Source organism: Molothrus aeneus, chromosome 16 (assembly GCF_037042795.1).
Source record: "Molothrus aeneus isolate 106 chromosome 16, BPBGC_Maene_1.0, whole genome shotgun sequence".
NCBI classification, from domain to species: Eukaryota; Metazoa; Chordata; class Aves; order Passeriformes; family Icteridae; genus Molothrus; species Molothrus aeneus.
In genome coordinates, this window is record NC_089661.1 from 2,496,364 (window position 1) to 2,511,601 (window position 15,238).

Sequence of the window (15,238 nt, forward strand, 5' to 3'; positions counted from 1 at the left end):
GCTGACACTTGGCACATGCATTGCAGTTCTGGGGCACAAATCCATCCTGCTGTAGGACTGCAGATGACTTTGAAGGGAAAGATAAATACCAAAAAATGGAATTTATTAGGATAAATACTTATCCTAATTATCAACTCACACAACCTCCTATATCCACCAAAATAATAAATCCCAAAAAATTACAGAATGTGCAATTATAACAAACAAAAATGTTACGTTTTTTGCATTCTGCTTTTAATTTTGCCTCTTGATGTATACTCTTGCTGTGTGTGCTTCACTGCTGCATTCAGCCAGGTCTCCATGGAGGGCTGGAGCTGTAGTGACACGATTGTCACCTCTGTGCCCTTCCCATAACCTGTAGGAACCAATGGTGCTGCAGTTCAGGTGCTGCTGCCAAGCACCAAAGGGTGGGAAGAGCTGAAGAAATACAGCCCCTCTTTTGCTTTTGAGGGGTGTTTACACCACATTATAACAATTGAATATGCATTCAGACACCATCAGCATTTATGCATGTTCATCTAGTGCAGAAAGCAGCTGTCAGTAGTGTCCAGGCAGTGCTGAGGCAGGCCTGAGTGTGTCCCTCTGTCCCTGCAGGCGTGTGTACATCTCCTACCTGGACAGCATCCACTTCTTCCGGCCGCGCTGCCTGCGCACGGCCGTGTACCACGAGATCCTCATCGGGTACCTGGAGTACGTCAAGAAACTCGGGTGAGTCACAGCTGGCAGGGAAGGGAACCTGGGCTGCAGGGCATTTTCACCTGGGGTGGTCTCTGTTTCCTTCTCACCTCTCTGAGATGTGTACAGCAAACACCTCTCGTGCAGTGGAAGGAGAAATTGGGATTTTGTCACTAAGGTGGTTTTTGTTGTTGGGATGATGTCACCGTTAGCTTGGATGTGACACACACGTGATCAGGGTCCAAGAAAAAAGTTTTTATTCTGCATGTTCTCCAGCTTATATACTCTTAACAAAGTATGATCTGAAGTGATTAACTACATCACAATCATTTATTATATTCATTGGTGCAAAGCAATTAGCATCAATATAATTGGCAAAAGTTTTACAGAAATTAAATAAGGCATGTATACAATCTACTTATGCACACAGTCTAGCTTACAAAAGTTTTCATGTATCTTTTCTAATCTGTTTCCATGCTGACAGCCTTGTCTTCTTCCTTCCTATGGATACAATGGAAAATCATCAATTGTTATTTGTTCTAAGCTCAGCTTTGTTTGCAGGCCAGCTGTCAAGCCCCTCCATACTATTCCTAAACTGACAGCACATCACTCATTTGGTCAGAGGTTCACTTGATGTTTAAGCTTCATTATTATAGCCCTGACTTTATCCCTTATCAAAATACAGGTTATTGCCTCAGCATCTTTGCTCCAAAGAAAAAAATCTTTAAAATTTAAAAAATAAAGCCAGAGGTCTGGATTTATAACAAGGTTTGAGTTGGCTTTCTGGTGGGAGTCACAGATGTTGTTTGTTGTGTGTGACACAGGTATGTGACAGGGCACATCTGGGCCTGTCCCCCCAGTGAAGGAGATGATTACATCTTCCATTGCCACCCACCTGACCAGAAAATACCCAAACCCAAACGTTTGCAAGAATGGTATAAGAAGATGCTGGACAAGGCATTTGCTGAGAGAATCATTCATGACTACAAGGTTTGTTACTTTTTAATTTCTGCTTTAATTCTTAGAGTGTTCCCCTTTGAAGGGAGCTACTGTTGTTTCATAACACCTGAAAAATGGAGGAATGTTGTTCAAGGGGTTTATTCTCAACCAGTGTCTTCATTTTCTTAGATTTTCTTGAGGTTCTGCTTTCAGGCTGAGAATTCCTTAGGTTTGGTGTCTGCATGAAGGGAAATCTGCAAGAACCTGCCTTTGTGTATTTTTCTTTCACTGCATTTTCTAGGCAAGGAAATATGGAGCTTGTCAAGGTTTATGGAAGCTGTTTCTTTGATGATTCTGGAGGAGCAGGTGAAATGCTGGACCCCACTAGTGTGAAATAAAAGAGATCCTTATGACAAGAATGATTTTCATAACTGCAGAATATCACACATGTACCCAAGGAATTAAGTAGAAGGTGGCAAAGGCAGCATTTGCCACTCCTTTCATACTAAAACGTACAAGAATTCCTTAATGGTAGTGACAGTGCTGGAAAAAATTGATGTTTTGATGGCAAGTGACAGTTCCTGAATGTGTGGAGCAGGAACAGCCTCTAACAAGTCTTGTTAGAGCTGGGAAATCTGGGCCTCCTGAAGGGGGTTTTGAAACCAGGGAGGGCTCAGTTGCATTTCCCAGGGGTCTCTTGGTATCTGCCATCATGTCAGGAGCATGAGCTGGTGGCATGATGGGGTCAGGAAAGCCTCAGCACTGATCCTCAGGCGGAGCAGGGAGTGGGGCTGTGCCAGGATTGCCAGGCTGGCTCTGGAGCTGCCCCAGGAAAGGAAAGGAGCCCTGGCAGGGGCAGCTCTGGGCTGTGTCTCTGGTTCTCCCCTCTCTGTCCTCAGTGATCTTCATTTATTTATCCCTGCTCTGGTGTGATGTGCTCAACAGGACATCTTCAAGCAAGCAACTGAGGACAGGCTGACCAGTGCCAAGGAGCTGCCTTACTTTGAAGGTGATTTCTGGCCTAATGTGCTGGAGGAAAGCATTAAAGAGCTGGAGCAGGAGGAGGAGGAGAGGAAGAAGGAAGAGAGCACTGCAGCTAGTGAAACAACAGAGGTGGGTTAGCTGTATGTGCCATGTTCTCCCTTAGCTCCCAAAGCTGGTAATTAATGCTTTAATATAGAGAGGTCACATCAGAGAAAGCAGAGAGGATCATTTACAGCAGACATTCAATCAGGGGTCCCTTTAACTGCATTCCTGTTTTTCTTCTTGGTTAACAAATCTACTGATGGCTTGGTTTGGGTTTTTAAACAGCCTCAGAAGTCACTTCAGGCAGTTCAGCATCTCTCTTCTCAGAGAAATGTGTTAAGCTGCTTTTGCCAGCTACATTTGCTTGCAGTCATTTGGCTGAGCTTCTGGTTCACACCTTTGCAAAGCACCTCCAGCATTTGCATTTTGAAAGGTGCTGGATTTTTCAGAGCTGAATGAAACGTGGCTGTTATTTAAGCACAGGTACTTGTAGTCATTTGCAACAGCAAAGGGCTGGAATTTGAAAGTGTTCATTGCAGGCTTTGCGTTGGTGGGAAAAGTTGATCCTGATGGTTCTGTTCCTTCAGCAACATCCTCTCTTTGTCTATAAAAACAACCCACAAAAAAAAAAAAACACAAAAAAAAAAACAACAACCAAGTTTTTCAGGGCCCTGGACAGAATGTCATCATTCATTTTTATTTCCATCTTGATTTTATCTGCAACCAAATGGTCTCAGTACTTTTATATTGTCCCTTTCACTTGAGATTTACAGCAAGATGTTTTGAAAATAAATGTTGTAGGAGAATCTGAAGTCTAATAGATTGAGGTAGAACCAAAAGCTTTACCTGGGGAAAGCCCCCTTGAAGCTTAGATGCTGTGACTACCTTTGGTCTGTGTTACATGGGATCGATGTGGAGGGATGCACCTTAATCCATCAATTCTGTGATGTCAGAAAGTTCCTTCTGTTAAACCTTAGCAGCTCTTTCAAAGCTGATACAGTTTGTGGCTATGTTTTAATGGAACCACACAGTTAACAGCTTTCACTTTGTTCCTTCTGGATGTGACTTTGGATATTGAGATAGTTCAGCAAGCACTGCTGTATAAAAAGAAGTGGAAGGCAAGGCTTGGAGTTAGGCAGCAGCCCTCTCTTGCTAACAGGATCAGTTCCAGTAAATCAGGGAAAACAGTGGTGTGAGCATTTACTCTGCATCTAGGAGGGGGTCAAAGGTGTTTGAAAAAGCCCAGAACAATTCACTGGGAACTCAGACAAGTTGTGGCCTAAAATGAGATGGTGCAGCCTTGGCTGGGAACATCCCTGTGCCCCCCTTAGTGCCTGGGGCAGGGGACACCACCTGCAGCCAGGCTGCTGAGCTGCCACCCAGCCATGGCACACTGGGCTCTTTGCCTCTAGACCCAGGAAAAGCAGCAAATTGAAAAATGTAACAACTTCCCCCATGCAGGGCTGAGCTAAACTGGGTCACTTCATGGAGGAAACTGCCCAGCACTGGGCATCTCCATGGGTACAAGCACCACATGGATCTTGGGGCTGAAATGGCAGAGAATTTCTCTTACATTCTTTGTCCTCAATTTTGTATACGTGAAGACAAAGCTTCCTGCAAGTGAACATGTGCTGCAGGTATCAGTCAAAGGGAGAGCAAAGAGCTGGGAAATATTCAGAGTTCTTGGCAAAGGTTCTGAAGGGGTGAGGCTCTCCCAGGAATTGTCCATCAGCATCTCTGGCTGGATGTCAGAATGAAATGGTACAAACACAACCCTACCACTTCTTAAAACAGCTTGGAATACTTTGTACAGTTTGCCAAGTATAAACTTGCTAAAGGTGGAGTGGAAAGAAAACTTAGACTTGGCTTGTTTGATAAGTTTTAGTCTGTTCTTCTTTTGGTGTTTAAATTTTAAGATCTCATTGGGGCTTTAGGATGTGGAGGCAAAGGAGGGCAGGCTCCAGTTCCATCAGTGGGAGGAAATTTGGGGGCAGTCAAGGTGGGAACATAAAACAGATCACTCCTGAATCCCTTAGAGTCACTTAGAGCTCTGTCTGGTATCCCATAAAAGAGTTTCATTTTCATTTCCAAACAGGTTTGGTCAAAAAATCCACAAAATGAGTTAGAGAGAGCCCAGGAGTGGTCAGGGAATTCCTGTCCAAGCCCAATTAATGGAGTGGAGGGATGGCAGCAGTGTATAAATAGAATTGCTTTCTGCACTTGGAATATTTTTGTTTTCCTGGAATAAATATGCCTGTGGACAAACCCTGTGTTTGCTTGTACATACTGTTCGTGGAACTTGCTTGTGTATGTGTGTATATATTTATATTTTTATATATATCCAAGTATTTCAGTAGCTTATTTTTAATTTTATGACCAACATTCTACAAGTTGGAGAGGGGTTTTTCCTGAGCCCTCCCTGCTGAGGGCTTGGGGTTTGATTTTTTTAAGGACATGAGAACTCTTAAAGTTATTTCTGTTTTCCCAGGTCATCTAAACAGCATCATCTGCTATTTTCACTCTCTTTACTTCCATCTAACATTCACTCTATGTCCACTGTGGTCTGTGGTGTAACTTGGGCACAAGTGGAGGTTTTGGAAATTATTTTTTTGGGAGCTGCACATGCAGCTGGAAGTCTGCAGGATGGAGAATAATGTGTTTTGTTGGTTTCAATTCAAGTCCTGCATGTTCTTATCTATGTCCTAGCCCTAAATCTGTTCAGTAAAAACAAAGCATGAAATCAGAGGTCAAGCAAGTATGTGACACACCAAATGCACAGTAAAGCAAAGTACTGCACTCCTGGAATTTTAAGTCCATATTGTTTGTGTCATTTTATCATCAGCTGCAAGATCTAAAGCAGTGGAAGCTGAAGTATGATTTTGGATATATATAATAATCAGTGTAAAATGGGAATTTTTTAATGTATACATACTTTGAAAGTTTATTTTTAAACAGTGTTTGGATTTGTTTGCCTGCCAGTTTGGCTTTTGATTTTTCCTGAAAGATAGGATATATTTAACACAGGAGGGCTGATTTACAGGCATTGGAACAAAGTTCTATTCCTGACAGCAGAAGTGTGTCACTGTGAGCCCAGTGAATGGGGAGAACTCTCCAAAGTGTAACATCTTCCCCGTGCCTGTATTGCAGGGGAGCCAGGGCGACAGCAAGAACGCCAAGAAAAAGAACAACAAAAAAACCAATAAGAATAAGAGCAGCATCAGCAGAGCTAACAAGAAGAAGCCCAGCATGCCAAACGTGTCCAATGACCTGTCTCAGAAGCTCTATGCCACCATGGAGAAGCATAAAGAGGTACTGAGGGAATCTGCTGTAAAAAGGGAAGGGTTTATTCCTGTAAATGCAGGCACAGGGATATTCAGAACTGAAAAATCAGGAGGAATAAACCCCGTGCTTGGGCTAGGAATGTTTCTGTTGCATAACAACATATTGGAAGAGATTAGCCTAAACTAAGTTAATTAGCTGAGGTTCTCACTGCAGAGAGCACCATTACCTGACCTCTTTGCCTTTTATTTCCTCCCCATTTTCCCACAGGTGTTTTTTGTGATCCATTTACACGCGGGGCCCGTGATCAACACCCTGCACCCCATCGTGGACCCCGACCCTCTGCTGAGCTGTGACCTGATGGACGGGCGCGACGCCTTCCTCACGCTGGCCAGGGACAAGCACTGGGAGTTCTCCTCCCTGCGCCGCTCCAAGTGGTCCACGCTGTGCATGCTGGTGGAGCTGCACACGCAGGGCCAGGACCGCTTCGTCTACACCTGCAACGAGTGCAAGCACCACGTGGAGACCAGGTGGCACTGCACTGTGTGTGAGGTATGTGGGCATGGGGGCACTGCACTGTGTGTATGTGGGCATGGGGGCACTGCACTGTGTGTGAGGTAGATGTGGGCATGGTGGCACTGCACTGTGTGTGAGGTATGTGGGCATGAGGGCACTGCACTGTGTGTGAGGTATGGGGGCACAGGGGCACTGCACTGTGTGTGAGGTATGTGGGCATGGGGGCACTGCACTGTGTGTGAGGTATGTGTGGGGTATGTGTGGGTACAGGGACACTGCACTGTGTGTGAGGTATGTGGGCATGGGGGCACTGCACTGTGTGTGAGGTATGGGGGCACAGGGGCACTGCACTGTGTGTGAGGTATGTGGGCATGGACAACACTGCACTGTGTGTGAGGTATGTGTGGGGTATGTGTGGGCACAGGGGGCACTGCACTGTGTGTGAGGTATGTGGGCACAGGGACACTGCACTGTGTGTGAGGTATGTGGGCACAGGGACACTGCACTGTGTGTGAGGTACATGTGGGCACGGGAGGCATTGCACTGTCCCTGAGGGATGGTGGCACTGCACTGACTGTGAGGGATGGTGGCATTGCACTGTGTGAGGGGATGGTGGCATTGCACTGTGTGAGGGGATGGTGGCACTGCACTGACTGTGAGGGATGGTGGCACTGCACTGACTGTGAGGGATGGTGGCATTGCACTGTCCCTCAGGGATGGTGGCATTGCACTGTCCCTCAGGAATGGTGGCATTGCACTGTCCCTCAGGAATGGTGGCGTTGCACTGTCCCTGAGGGATGGTGGCACTGCACTGACTGTGAGGGATGGTGGCATTGCACTGTGTGAGGGATGGTGGCACTGCACTGACTGTGAGGGATGGTGGCATTGCACTGTGTGAGGGATGGTGGCATTGCACTGTCCCTCAGGAATGGTGGCGTTGCACTGTCCCTCAGGGATGGTGGCACTGCACTGTGTGAGGGGATGGTGGCACTGCACTGACTGTGAGGGATGGTGGCATTGCACTGACTGTGACATACATGGTGGGACCCCTCAGAACTTGGCCCTCTCTTGTCCTACAGCTGAGTTTGATGGGTTTTTTTGGATATTGCCCAAAGTTCCTCCAAATTAAGCTCATCCTTGTAAAAGGCTGCTAAACCTTAAGGGGAGGTGGCTGCCAGGTGGGTAGAAGAGGTGGGTGCCTCTTCTTGTAGAAAAAGTGACTTTAGTTGCTCGACATGGAAAACACCAGTGCTGTGGAACAGCTCTGGTGTGTTGTTTATTCTGCTACTGCTCCTCTGCATAGACAGGTTTTAAACTTAATTTTAAAGAATTAGGAATATTAGAATGGTTTAGGTTGGAAGGGATCTCAAAGACCATCTTGTTCCACCCCTCTGCCATGGGCAGGGACACCTTCCATTTCCAGACTGCTCAAATTTTAGGACCTGTGTTAGAGAGAAGTTATCCATGGGGCTGTACTGGCATCCTTGAGGCTTCTTGGAGGACTTGTGTTCACCTCTGGCTGTAGCTGAACAGAAGTTTGAATAAGTACAGCCTCGTTTTTACACTGCAAGTTATTGCCAGGTTTGTGGGGGAAGAGTTTTAATTAATCCCTCTGAGGAAAGCACTGAGCAGAGCTTCTTGAGGCGAGGCTGCAGGACATGGATTGGACACACTCTGGGAATTAGGTGGTGGAAGGAGGCAGGGCCTTTAGGCTACCTCTGGGTAAGGGAGTGCCCTTCCTCCAGCCAAAAAAGGGACAGGGCAGCAAAAATGTGGGGGTTTTCAGGTAAGTGTCTGTCTTTGCATGAAACTTGCTCTTGTTTAGAGATTTTTAAAAATAAATTCTTAAGGGTAGTAATTATTAGTCAGTAATTACACTATAGATAAATGGAGGGCCAGACCCTACTTTTTAGGAATGACCATAGATTTATCTTACTAGTTGGAGATGTTGGCACCCACAATAAAAAAAAACAGTTAATGTCATTGAAAGGGGAAAATTGGAAAAAAAAATTTCTGCAAGACTTTTTCATATAACAAAATGACACAATGATAGCTCCAATTGCATTGTTACCTGCGGAGAGCTGTGATTGCAGGCTGCCTTTGCTGAGGCTGCTGCCCTCCCTGCTCCAAAGCCCTCTCCCACTACCTGGACAGGCTGTGCAGCCCCTTCCCTGGCTGGGTGCAGGTGTGAAGTGGCAGCTGTTGGCAGTGTGTGGCTGTCATCCTGCTGTGCCCTGCGTGGTTGGACCCACGAGCACCCAGCGTGTGCCTGCACAGGGGGCTGGTGCTGCTCCCTGCCCCTGTGCTTCGTGCCCTTCAGCCCCTGAGCTCTGGGTTCTCTTTTCTTGCAGGACTACGACCTCTGCATCAACTGCTACAACACTAAGAGCCATGACCACAAGATGGTTAAATGGGGCCTGGGTCTGGATGATGAGAGCAACAACCAGGGAGAGCAGCAATCCAAGAGCCCGCAGGAGTCCCGCAGGCTGAGCATCCAGCGCTGCATCCAGTCCCTCGTCCACGCCTGCCAGTGCCGCAACGCAAACTGCTCCCTGCCATCCTGCCAGAAGATGAAACGGGTTGTGCAGCACACCAAGGGCTGCAAGCGCAAGACCAACGGTGGCTGTCCGGTGTGCAAACAGCTCATAGCTCTCTGCTGCTACCACGCCAAACACTGCCAAGAGAACAAATGCCCCGTGCCATTCTGTCTCAATATCAAACACAAGCTCCGACAGCAGCAGATCCAGCACCGCCTGCAGCAGGCTCAGCTCATGCGCAGAAGGATGGCTACCATGAACACCCGAAACGTGCCTCAGCAAAGTTTGCCTTCTCCTACCTCAGCAACGCCTGGTACCCCTACGCAGCAGCCAAGCACGCCGCAGACGCCGCAGCCCGCGCCCCAGCCCCAGCCCTCCCCTGTAAGTATGTCACCGGCCAGCTTTCCCAGCGTGTCCAGAACCCAGCCCCCCACCACCGTCTCGACAGGAAAACCCGCGAACCCGGTGTCCGCGCCGCCGCCCCCGGCCCAGCCGCCGCCGGCCGCCGTGGAAGCGGCTCGGCAGATCGAGAGAGAGGCCGCCCAGCAGCAGCAGCAGCAGCTCTACAGGGTCAACAACATGAACAATGGTTTGCCGCCCGGCCGCCCGGGGCTCGTGAACCCCGCGGTGGGCTCGGTGAACCAGATGCCGCAAGTCAGCATGAATGTACCCCGGCCCAACCCCGTGAGCGGCCCCGTGATGTCCAACATGCAGCCCGGGCAGTGGCAGTCGGCGCCGATGCCGCAGCAGCAGCCGATGCAGCCGGGAATGGCCAGAGCGGTGATGCCGATGGCGACGCCGCAAGCCGTGGCCGGGCCCAGGATGCCGGGCGTGCAGCAGCCGCCGCGCAGCATCACCCCCAATGCACTTCAGGACTTGCTGAGGACCTTGAAATCGCCGAGTTCTCCGCAGCAGCAGCAGCAGGTTCTTAATATCCTTAAATCCAACCCTCAGCTTATGGCAGCTTTTATAAAGCAAAGAACGGCCAAATACGTGGCGAACCAGCCCGGGATGCAGCCGCAAGCAGGGATCCAGCCCCAGCCCGGGATGCAGCAGCCGCAGACCGGCATGCAACAGCCGGGCATGCACGCGCAGGCGGGACTGCAGAACATGAACGCGATGCAAGCCGGAGTGCAGAGACCGAGCGTGCCCCCGCAGCAGCAAGGGATCGGAGCTATGAACCCCCAGGGACAGGCGATCAACATCATGAACCCCGGCCACAACCCCAGCATGGCCAACATGAGCCCGCAGTACCGCGAGATCCTGAGGAGGCAGCTACTGCAGCAACAGCAGCAGCAGCAGCAGCAGGGAGGGGCCGGCATGGCAGGAGGGATGGCAGCTCACAACCAGTTCCAGCAGCCCCAAGGCCCGGGAGGTTACCCCCAAGCCATGCAGCAGCAGCGGATGCAGCAGCACCTATCCATACAGGGGAGTTCCATGGGACAGATGGCTCAGATGGGACAGCTGAACCAGATGGGCCAGCCCGGCCTGGGGGCGGACGGCGCTCCCAACATCCAGCAGGCCCTGCAGCAGCGCATCCTGCAGCAGCAGCAGATGAAGCAGCAGATAGGGTCCCCCGGGCAGCCCAACCCCATGAGCCCACAGCAGCACATGCTCTCAGGACAAGCGCAGGCGTCTCATCTCCCCGGCCAGCAGATCGCCACCTCCCTCAGCAACCAGGTGCGGTCCCCAGCGCCCGTTCAGTCTCCCCGTCCCCAGTCCCAGCCACCACATTCCAGCCCGTCACCCAGGATACAGCCCCAACCGTCACCGCACCACGTGTCTCCCCAGACTGGTTCCCCCCACCCAGGACTCGCAGTCACTATGGCTAGCTCCATGGATCAGGGACACTTGGGCAACCCAGAACAGAGTGCAATGCTTCCCCAACTAAACACCCCCAACCGCAGCGCGTTGTCTAACGAATTGTCTCTGGTCGGTGACACCACCGGGGACACATTAGAGAAATTTGTGGAGGGTTTGTAGCATTATGGGAGCATCACTTTTGTTTCTTCTTTCCTTTCGTGTTCTTGGATATTTTGTACTGAAAAATTCAGACATCTGGGTTGTTTTGAATCCTAGATGGAACTGCTGCTTCCTACAGATGGAAGAATTAATTGCTGTTTAAAAATAAAAAGAAAAAAAAAACAATACAAAGAATATATTTTTTTGTTAAAGCCAGGCGGTTAAAATATCTGGTCTCTTTTGTGGGTTTTTTTGGTTTTTATTTTTTTGTTGCTGTTGACTCATACCTTTTTTTTAACGGGGAAAACAAGTTCATTATATTCATATTTTTTATTTGTATTTTCAAGACTTTAAACATTTGAGTTTAAAAGAAGAAAAAAAAAATAATATTCAGAAACTGTTTCCTGAAATAATGCAACATTATAGCGTATCCCGGTAACTTTGACACATGGCGGGAAGATTTTTGTTTTCTATAGTGAACTCTGCAGGCGTTTGAAGTATTACCCCTGGGAAGATAGGAATTGACTCTTGCACACATTGGCCAACGCCAAAATCCTTGTCTTGCAGATGTAGAAATTGTTGCTTTGTTTCTCTGATAAAACTGGTCTTAGATGAAAATAGGGATGATCACTCTTAGGCCGTGCTGATCTGGATAGAGAAGAAACATTCTTTTCTTTCTTTCTTCTGTGTGAAACTTGAAACGAGGAAAGCAATTCTAGTGTAAATCATGCAAGCGCTATAATTACTATAAATAAGAAAATCCAAGAAGATTCAATCACTGTATAGAATGGTAAAAAGAAAAAAAAACTCATTTCTTACTTATAATATCATATTGTTAAATAAACTGTGTGCAACAGACAAAAAGGGTGGTCCTTCTTGAATCCATGTACATGGTATTAACACTTAGTGTTTGGGTTTTTTGTTATGAAAATGCTGTTTTCAACATTGTATTTGGACTATGCATGTCTTTTTTCCATTGTATATAAAGTATTGCTTAAAATTGATATAAATTACTGAAGTTTTTAACATGTATTCTGTTCTTTAAAATCCATGTAAGAATGTTTAAGGTTTTTATTTATTTATATATTTTTTTCGATCATGTTCTTTGTAAGACATAGCTATGACGATTCACTCATGACCCGGAGCAGCCAGAGGCAGCGGTAGGAGAGGCAGATCCATGGATATTTAGCTGGCATGTCTGTTTTACAGCACCCTTAGCCATTGTTTCCTTAGGGGAGGGGCAGGAGAGGGGAACGGTGCCCAGACATCGACTCTTCGCAGGTGTTCATCCATAAGGGTTAACTGGAATAAATTATTAATAGCCGTTGCTTTTTAAAAACTGCATTAATTTAGAGAAGGATCACCAATGAAAGGAAAATAGAGAGTATTGAGTTAATTCTAGGCTAATTTATTTAGTCTACAGTAAAATATGAACCTATTGACTTTAACACTATTTTTCTGCTGTTAACTCTGAGTCTAGATTTGAGGGTTTTCTGTGGAATAAAAAATAACAAATCATGTACATGTTCCCTTTAATATCCTGTCCCCATGCCCTCACGTCCCTGGGATACTCACTCCTCCTCCCCTCAGTGAATTGCTTTCTCGGAGTTAAAAAGCCCAGGGAAGATTTCCCAGCGTAGGTGCGAGCTGAAAGCAGGAGGAGCCAGGAGCGCCGTCCCTCGGAGCCCGGGCTCGGCTCCGTGTGCCCGGCAGGGCGGTGCAGGGAGCGCCGGCCACGCCAGGCTGTTCACAGCCCCTTAGCGCTTCCTCCAGCCTTAACCTCTTTATCGGGACACTGGTGGGGGAAAACGGGGGGAAAAGAGCAAATCTTTATCCCAGCTTTTGTCCCCGTACTGTGAAAATGGTGCGCTGCGGCGCCACTTCATCCTTTTTAACTGGAGAGGGTCTCTGCTTCAACTTTTACTTGCAAACTTTTAACTCTTGTACCTTTTTCACGACCATTGGATTCATCTGCCCACACAATTGTCTTCAGCAATTCAAGATGTCAAAATTTGGGGCTGGGGTGGAGTTAGTGAACACTAAACCCAAAGTTTGTCCAAAAGAAATTGCTGTAAAAAAAAAACCAAACAGAAAAAAAAAAAAAAGATGGAAAGCCCTGATGCTGTGTCTCATGCTGTGTACTTAAAAAGAGGAAAAACACTATATTTGTGATCAAAAAGAGGAAACTTGAAATGTGCTGGTGTTTCTAATAAAAGCTGGTAAAACTGCTTGGATTGAAGGATGGTTCCACTTGGCTGGTGGCCGCGAGGATCAGCGGAGCCTGACGCCCCAGGCTGAGATCACTGCGCTCAATCTCACTAATTCCTCTAAGTAGCCTCCATTTAAAGGCAGCGGCACCAATTCCGGATTTGGATAAGCTGAGTCCTCTTTGGAGCACAGAGCTGCTGTGGCCAGGCTGCAGCTCACTTGGGTGCCCAGGCCCGGGGAAGAGTGGAAAACAACAACGGATGGGAAGCAAATACTGGAATAATTTCTCAGTACAGCCTGAAGTGTGGCGAGGTCACAGCACCAAGGGATCGATGTAGATCCGATACCCAGGTGTGTTAGGTAAGAGCAGATGGTTCAGCAGGAAAAGAAGGGAAAAGCAGAGCTGAAATCAAACCTGAGGAGGGGCTGGGGGTGCAGTCCCTGCAGCCCTGGGGGCCTTCACTCCAGTCTCCTGTGAGTGTTGATATGAAATTCAGCATATCTGAAGCCTGGATGGGCGTGGCTTTTCCAAGTCCCTGTCTGTCTGATGGGGAGGTAAGGTCAGTAAGGAACAGCATCCTAGAAATGGGAATTTATAAGGCCAGAGTGGACTGGAGCTCGGTGCAGGAGCTTTAGCACCGTAGAGGGTGGGTAAGGCCTTCCCCTCACTGAATTCTGGAGTGGAAGAAGGTGCTTAAATCTGCCCGTGGAGCTGCAGCGATGGTTCCCTGCTCTCTTCCCGGGCTGCCCACCCTGCTCTGCTCCGGCTCTGGCTGCTGCTGCAGGAGCTCTCCCTGCCGCTGCCCACACAGCCGGGCCTCCCCTCATGGCTCATCCCTGTCTCACCGGGACACAGATCTGCCCGCAGCATTTGTGTGAGGGCTCCCGGTGCCGTCTGCGTCCCGGATGCGTTAGAGCAAAGCGGGGAGGAGGAGGAGGAGGAGGAGCCCTCTGGCCAAGCAGGCTGGGACGGTCCCCCCTCGGTCACTGTTAAAAGGCAGCAGTAGGTGGTGTTGTCCCTTCCAGGCGGTGGCAGTGGACAGCAGTGAGTGACAGCAGTGAGTGACAGCAGTTCATGGCTTACAGGGAGATCTGGAGGTGCGTCAGGTGCTTCTCCCAAAGCAAATTTCAGCCCACGGTTCTTCCAGGGCAAGGAAGCTGGAGCAGCCACCCTGGAGCTGGGGGAGCACCACAGAGGTTGCTGTGCAGGGCAATCTGTGCTTCCCTGCGCTTCACCCCAGTTGGAATTTAAAATGCAGAGCAGGAATTTCAAATGCCAAGGCAGCGATTGAAGCAAGTTGGAGCCAACCCCCAGATAATTGAAACGGGGCTGGACAGAGGGGAGGATCTGTATGAGATCCCCTGCGATGCCTGCAGGAGCACATTTCATGGCTGATGGTGAAAGCACACCCGGGGTGAGGCAGGAGGAGGATTCAGGTGTTTCGCAGCAGGTACAAGGGCTCTGACAGCGCCACTCTCGGGGGCGCCGTGGGGTCGGCGGGAGGTAGCAGCGAGCACAGCGAGAGGAGGGAAGCGTTTGCAACCAGCTCAGAAGTCGTTTTGGTTTTGGCTGCAGCACAGGGAATCTCAATGAAAGGCTGGAGTTGGTTCCAGATGGAAGTGCAGCCAGCGGAAGGGTGTCGGAGTGATGCAAAGGCTCGTGCTGGGTTTGTTGCACCTAATCCATAACGCCGAGTGGCCCACAAACCCCGCTCTGTGTGGGTGTTTCTTAGATATGAACCTCCAAAACAACACTCGGCTCGGCGTAGTCCCAAAAGATCAGCTGCAAGCACGAGTGAATTGCACATGGAGCTTTCCAGCAAGCTGCCCCGGGCCTGGGATTACAAAGCTGCCTCTGTTCGGTGGGCACTGTTCCCTCCTGAAAGCTCCTCGGTCTGGAAGTGGTTAGTGCTCACTGAAAGAGACCTGCTCCATCTTTTATTTTTGGCTGTGGTGTTTGTTGAGGCCAGGCTCTGCTCTCACATATGTTCCAAATTCGGCTCTCACCAGAGTGGTTCATTTCCTTGCTCACCCGCATCCCATCCAAAGCCTTTGTCCAGTACCTCGGCCCCTTAGTTCTCGATGATGTACACTAA

General features: G+C 48.7%; 1 protein-coding gene across 5 annotated transcripts in view; it reads left to right on the plus strand.

Moving 5' to 3' along the window:
- Window positions 1-13,163, plus strand: part of CREBBP (CREB binding protein) — a 97,390-nt gene extending 84,227 nt beyond the window's left edge. For all 5 annotated transcript variants that reach the window (XM_066560544.1, XM_066560546.1, XM_066560545.1 and 2 more), the window contains 6 exons: window positions 595-708; window positions 1,500-1,665; window positions 2,560-2,727; window positions 5,788-5,949; window positions 6,190-6,471; window positions 8,787-13,163. In XM_066560544.1, the coding sequence (XP_066416641.1) occupies window positions 595-708; window positions 1,500-1,665; window positions 2,560-2,727; window positions 5,788-5,949; window positions 6,190-6,471; window positions 8,787-10,955 (3,061 nt within the window). In that variant the 3' untranslated portion in view covers window positions 10,956-13,163. The remainder of the gene's footprint in view (window positions 1-594; window positions 709-1,499; window positions 1,666-2,559; window positions 2,728-5,787; window positions 5,950-6,189; window positions 6,472-8,786) is intronic.
- The last annotated feature ends 2,075 nt before the right edge of the window (window positions 13,164-15,238 follow it).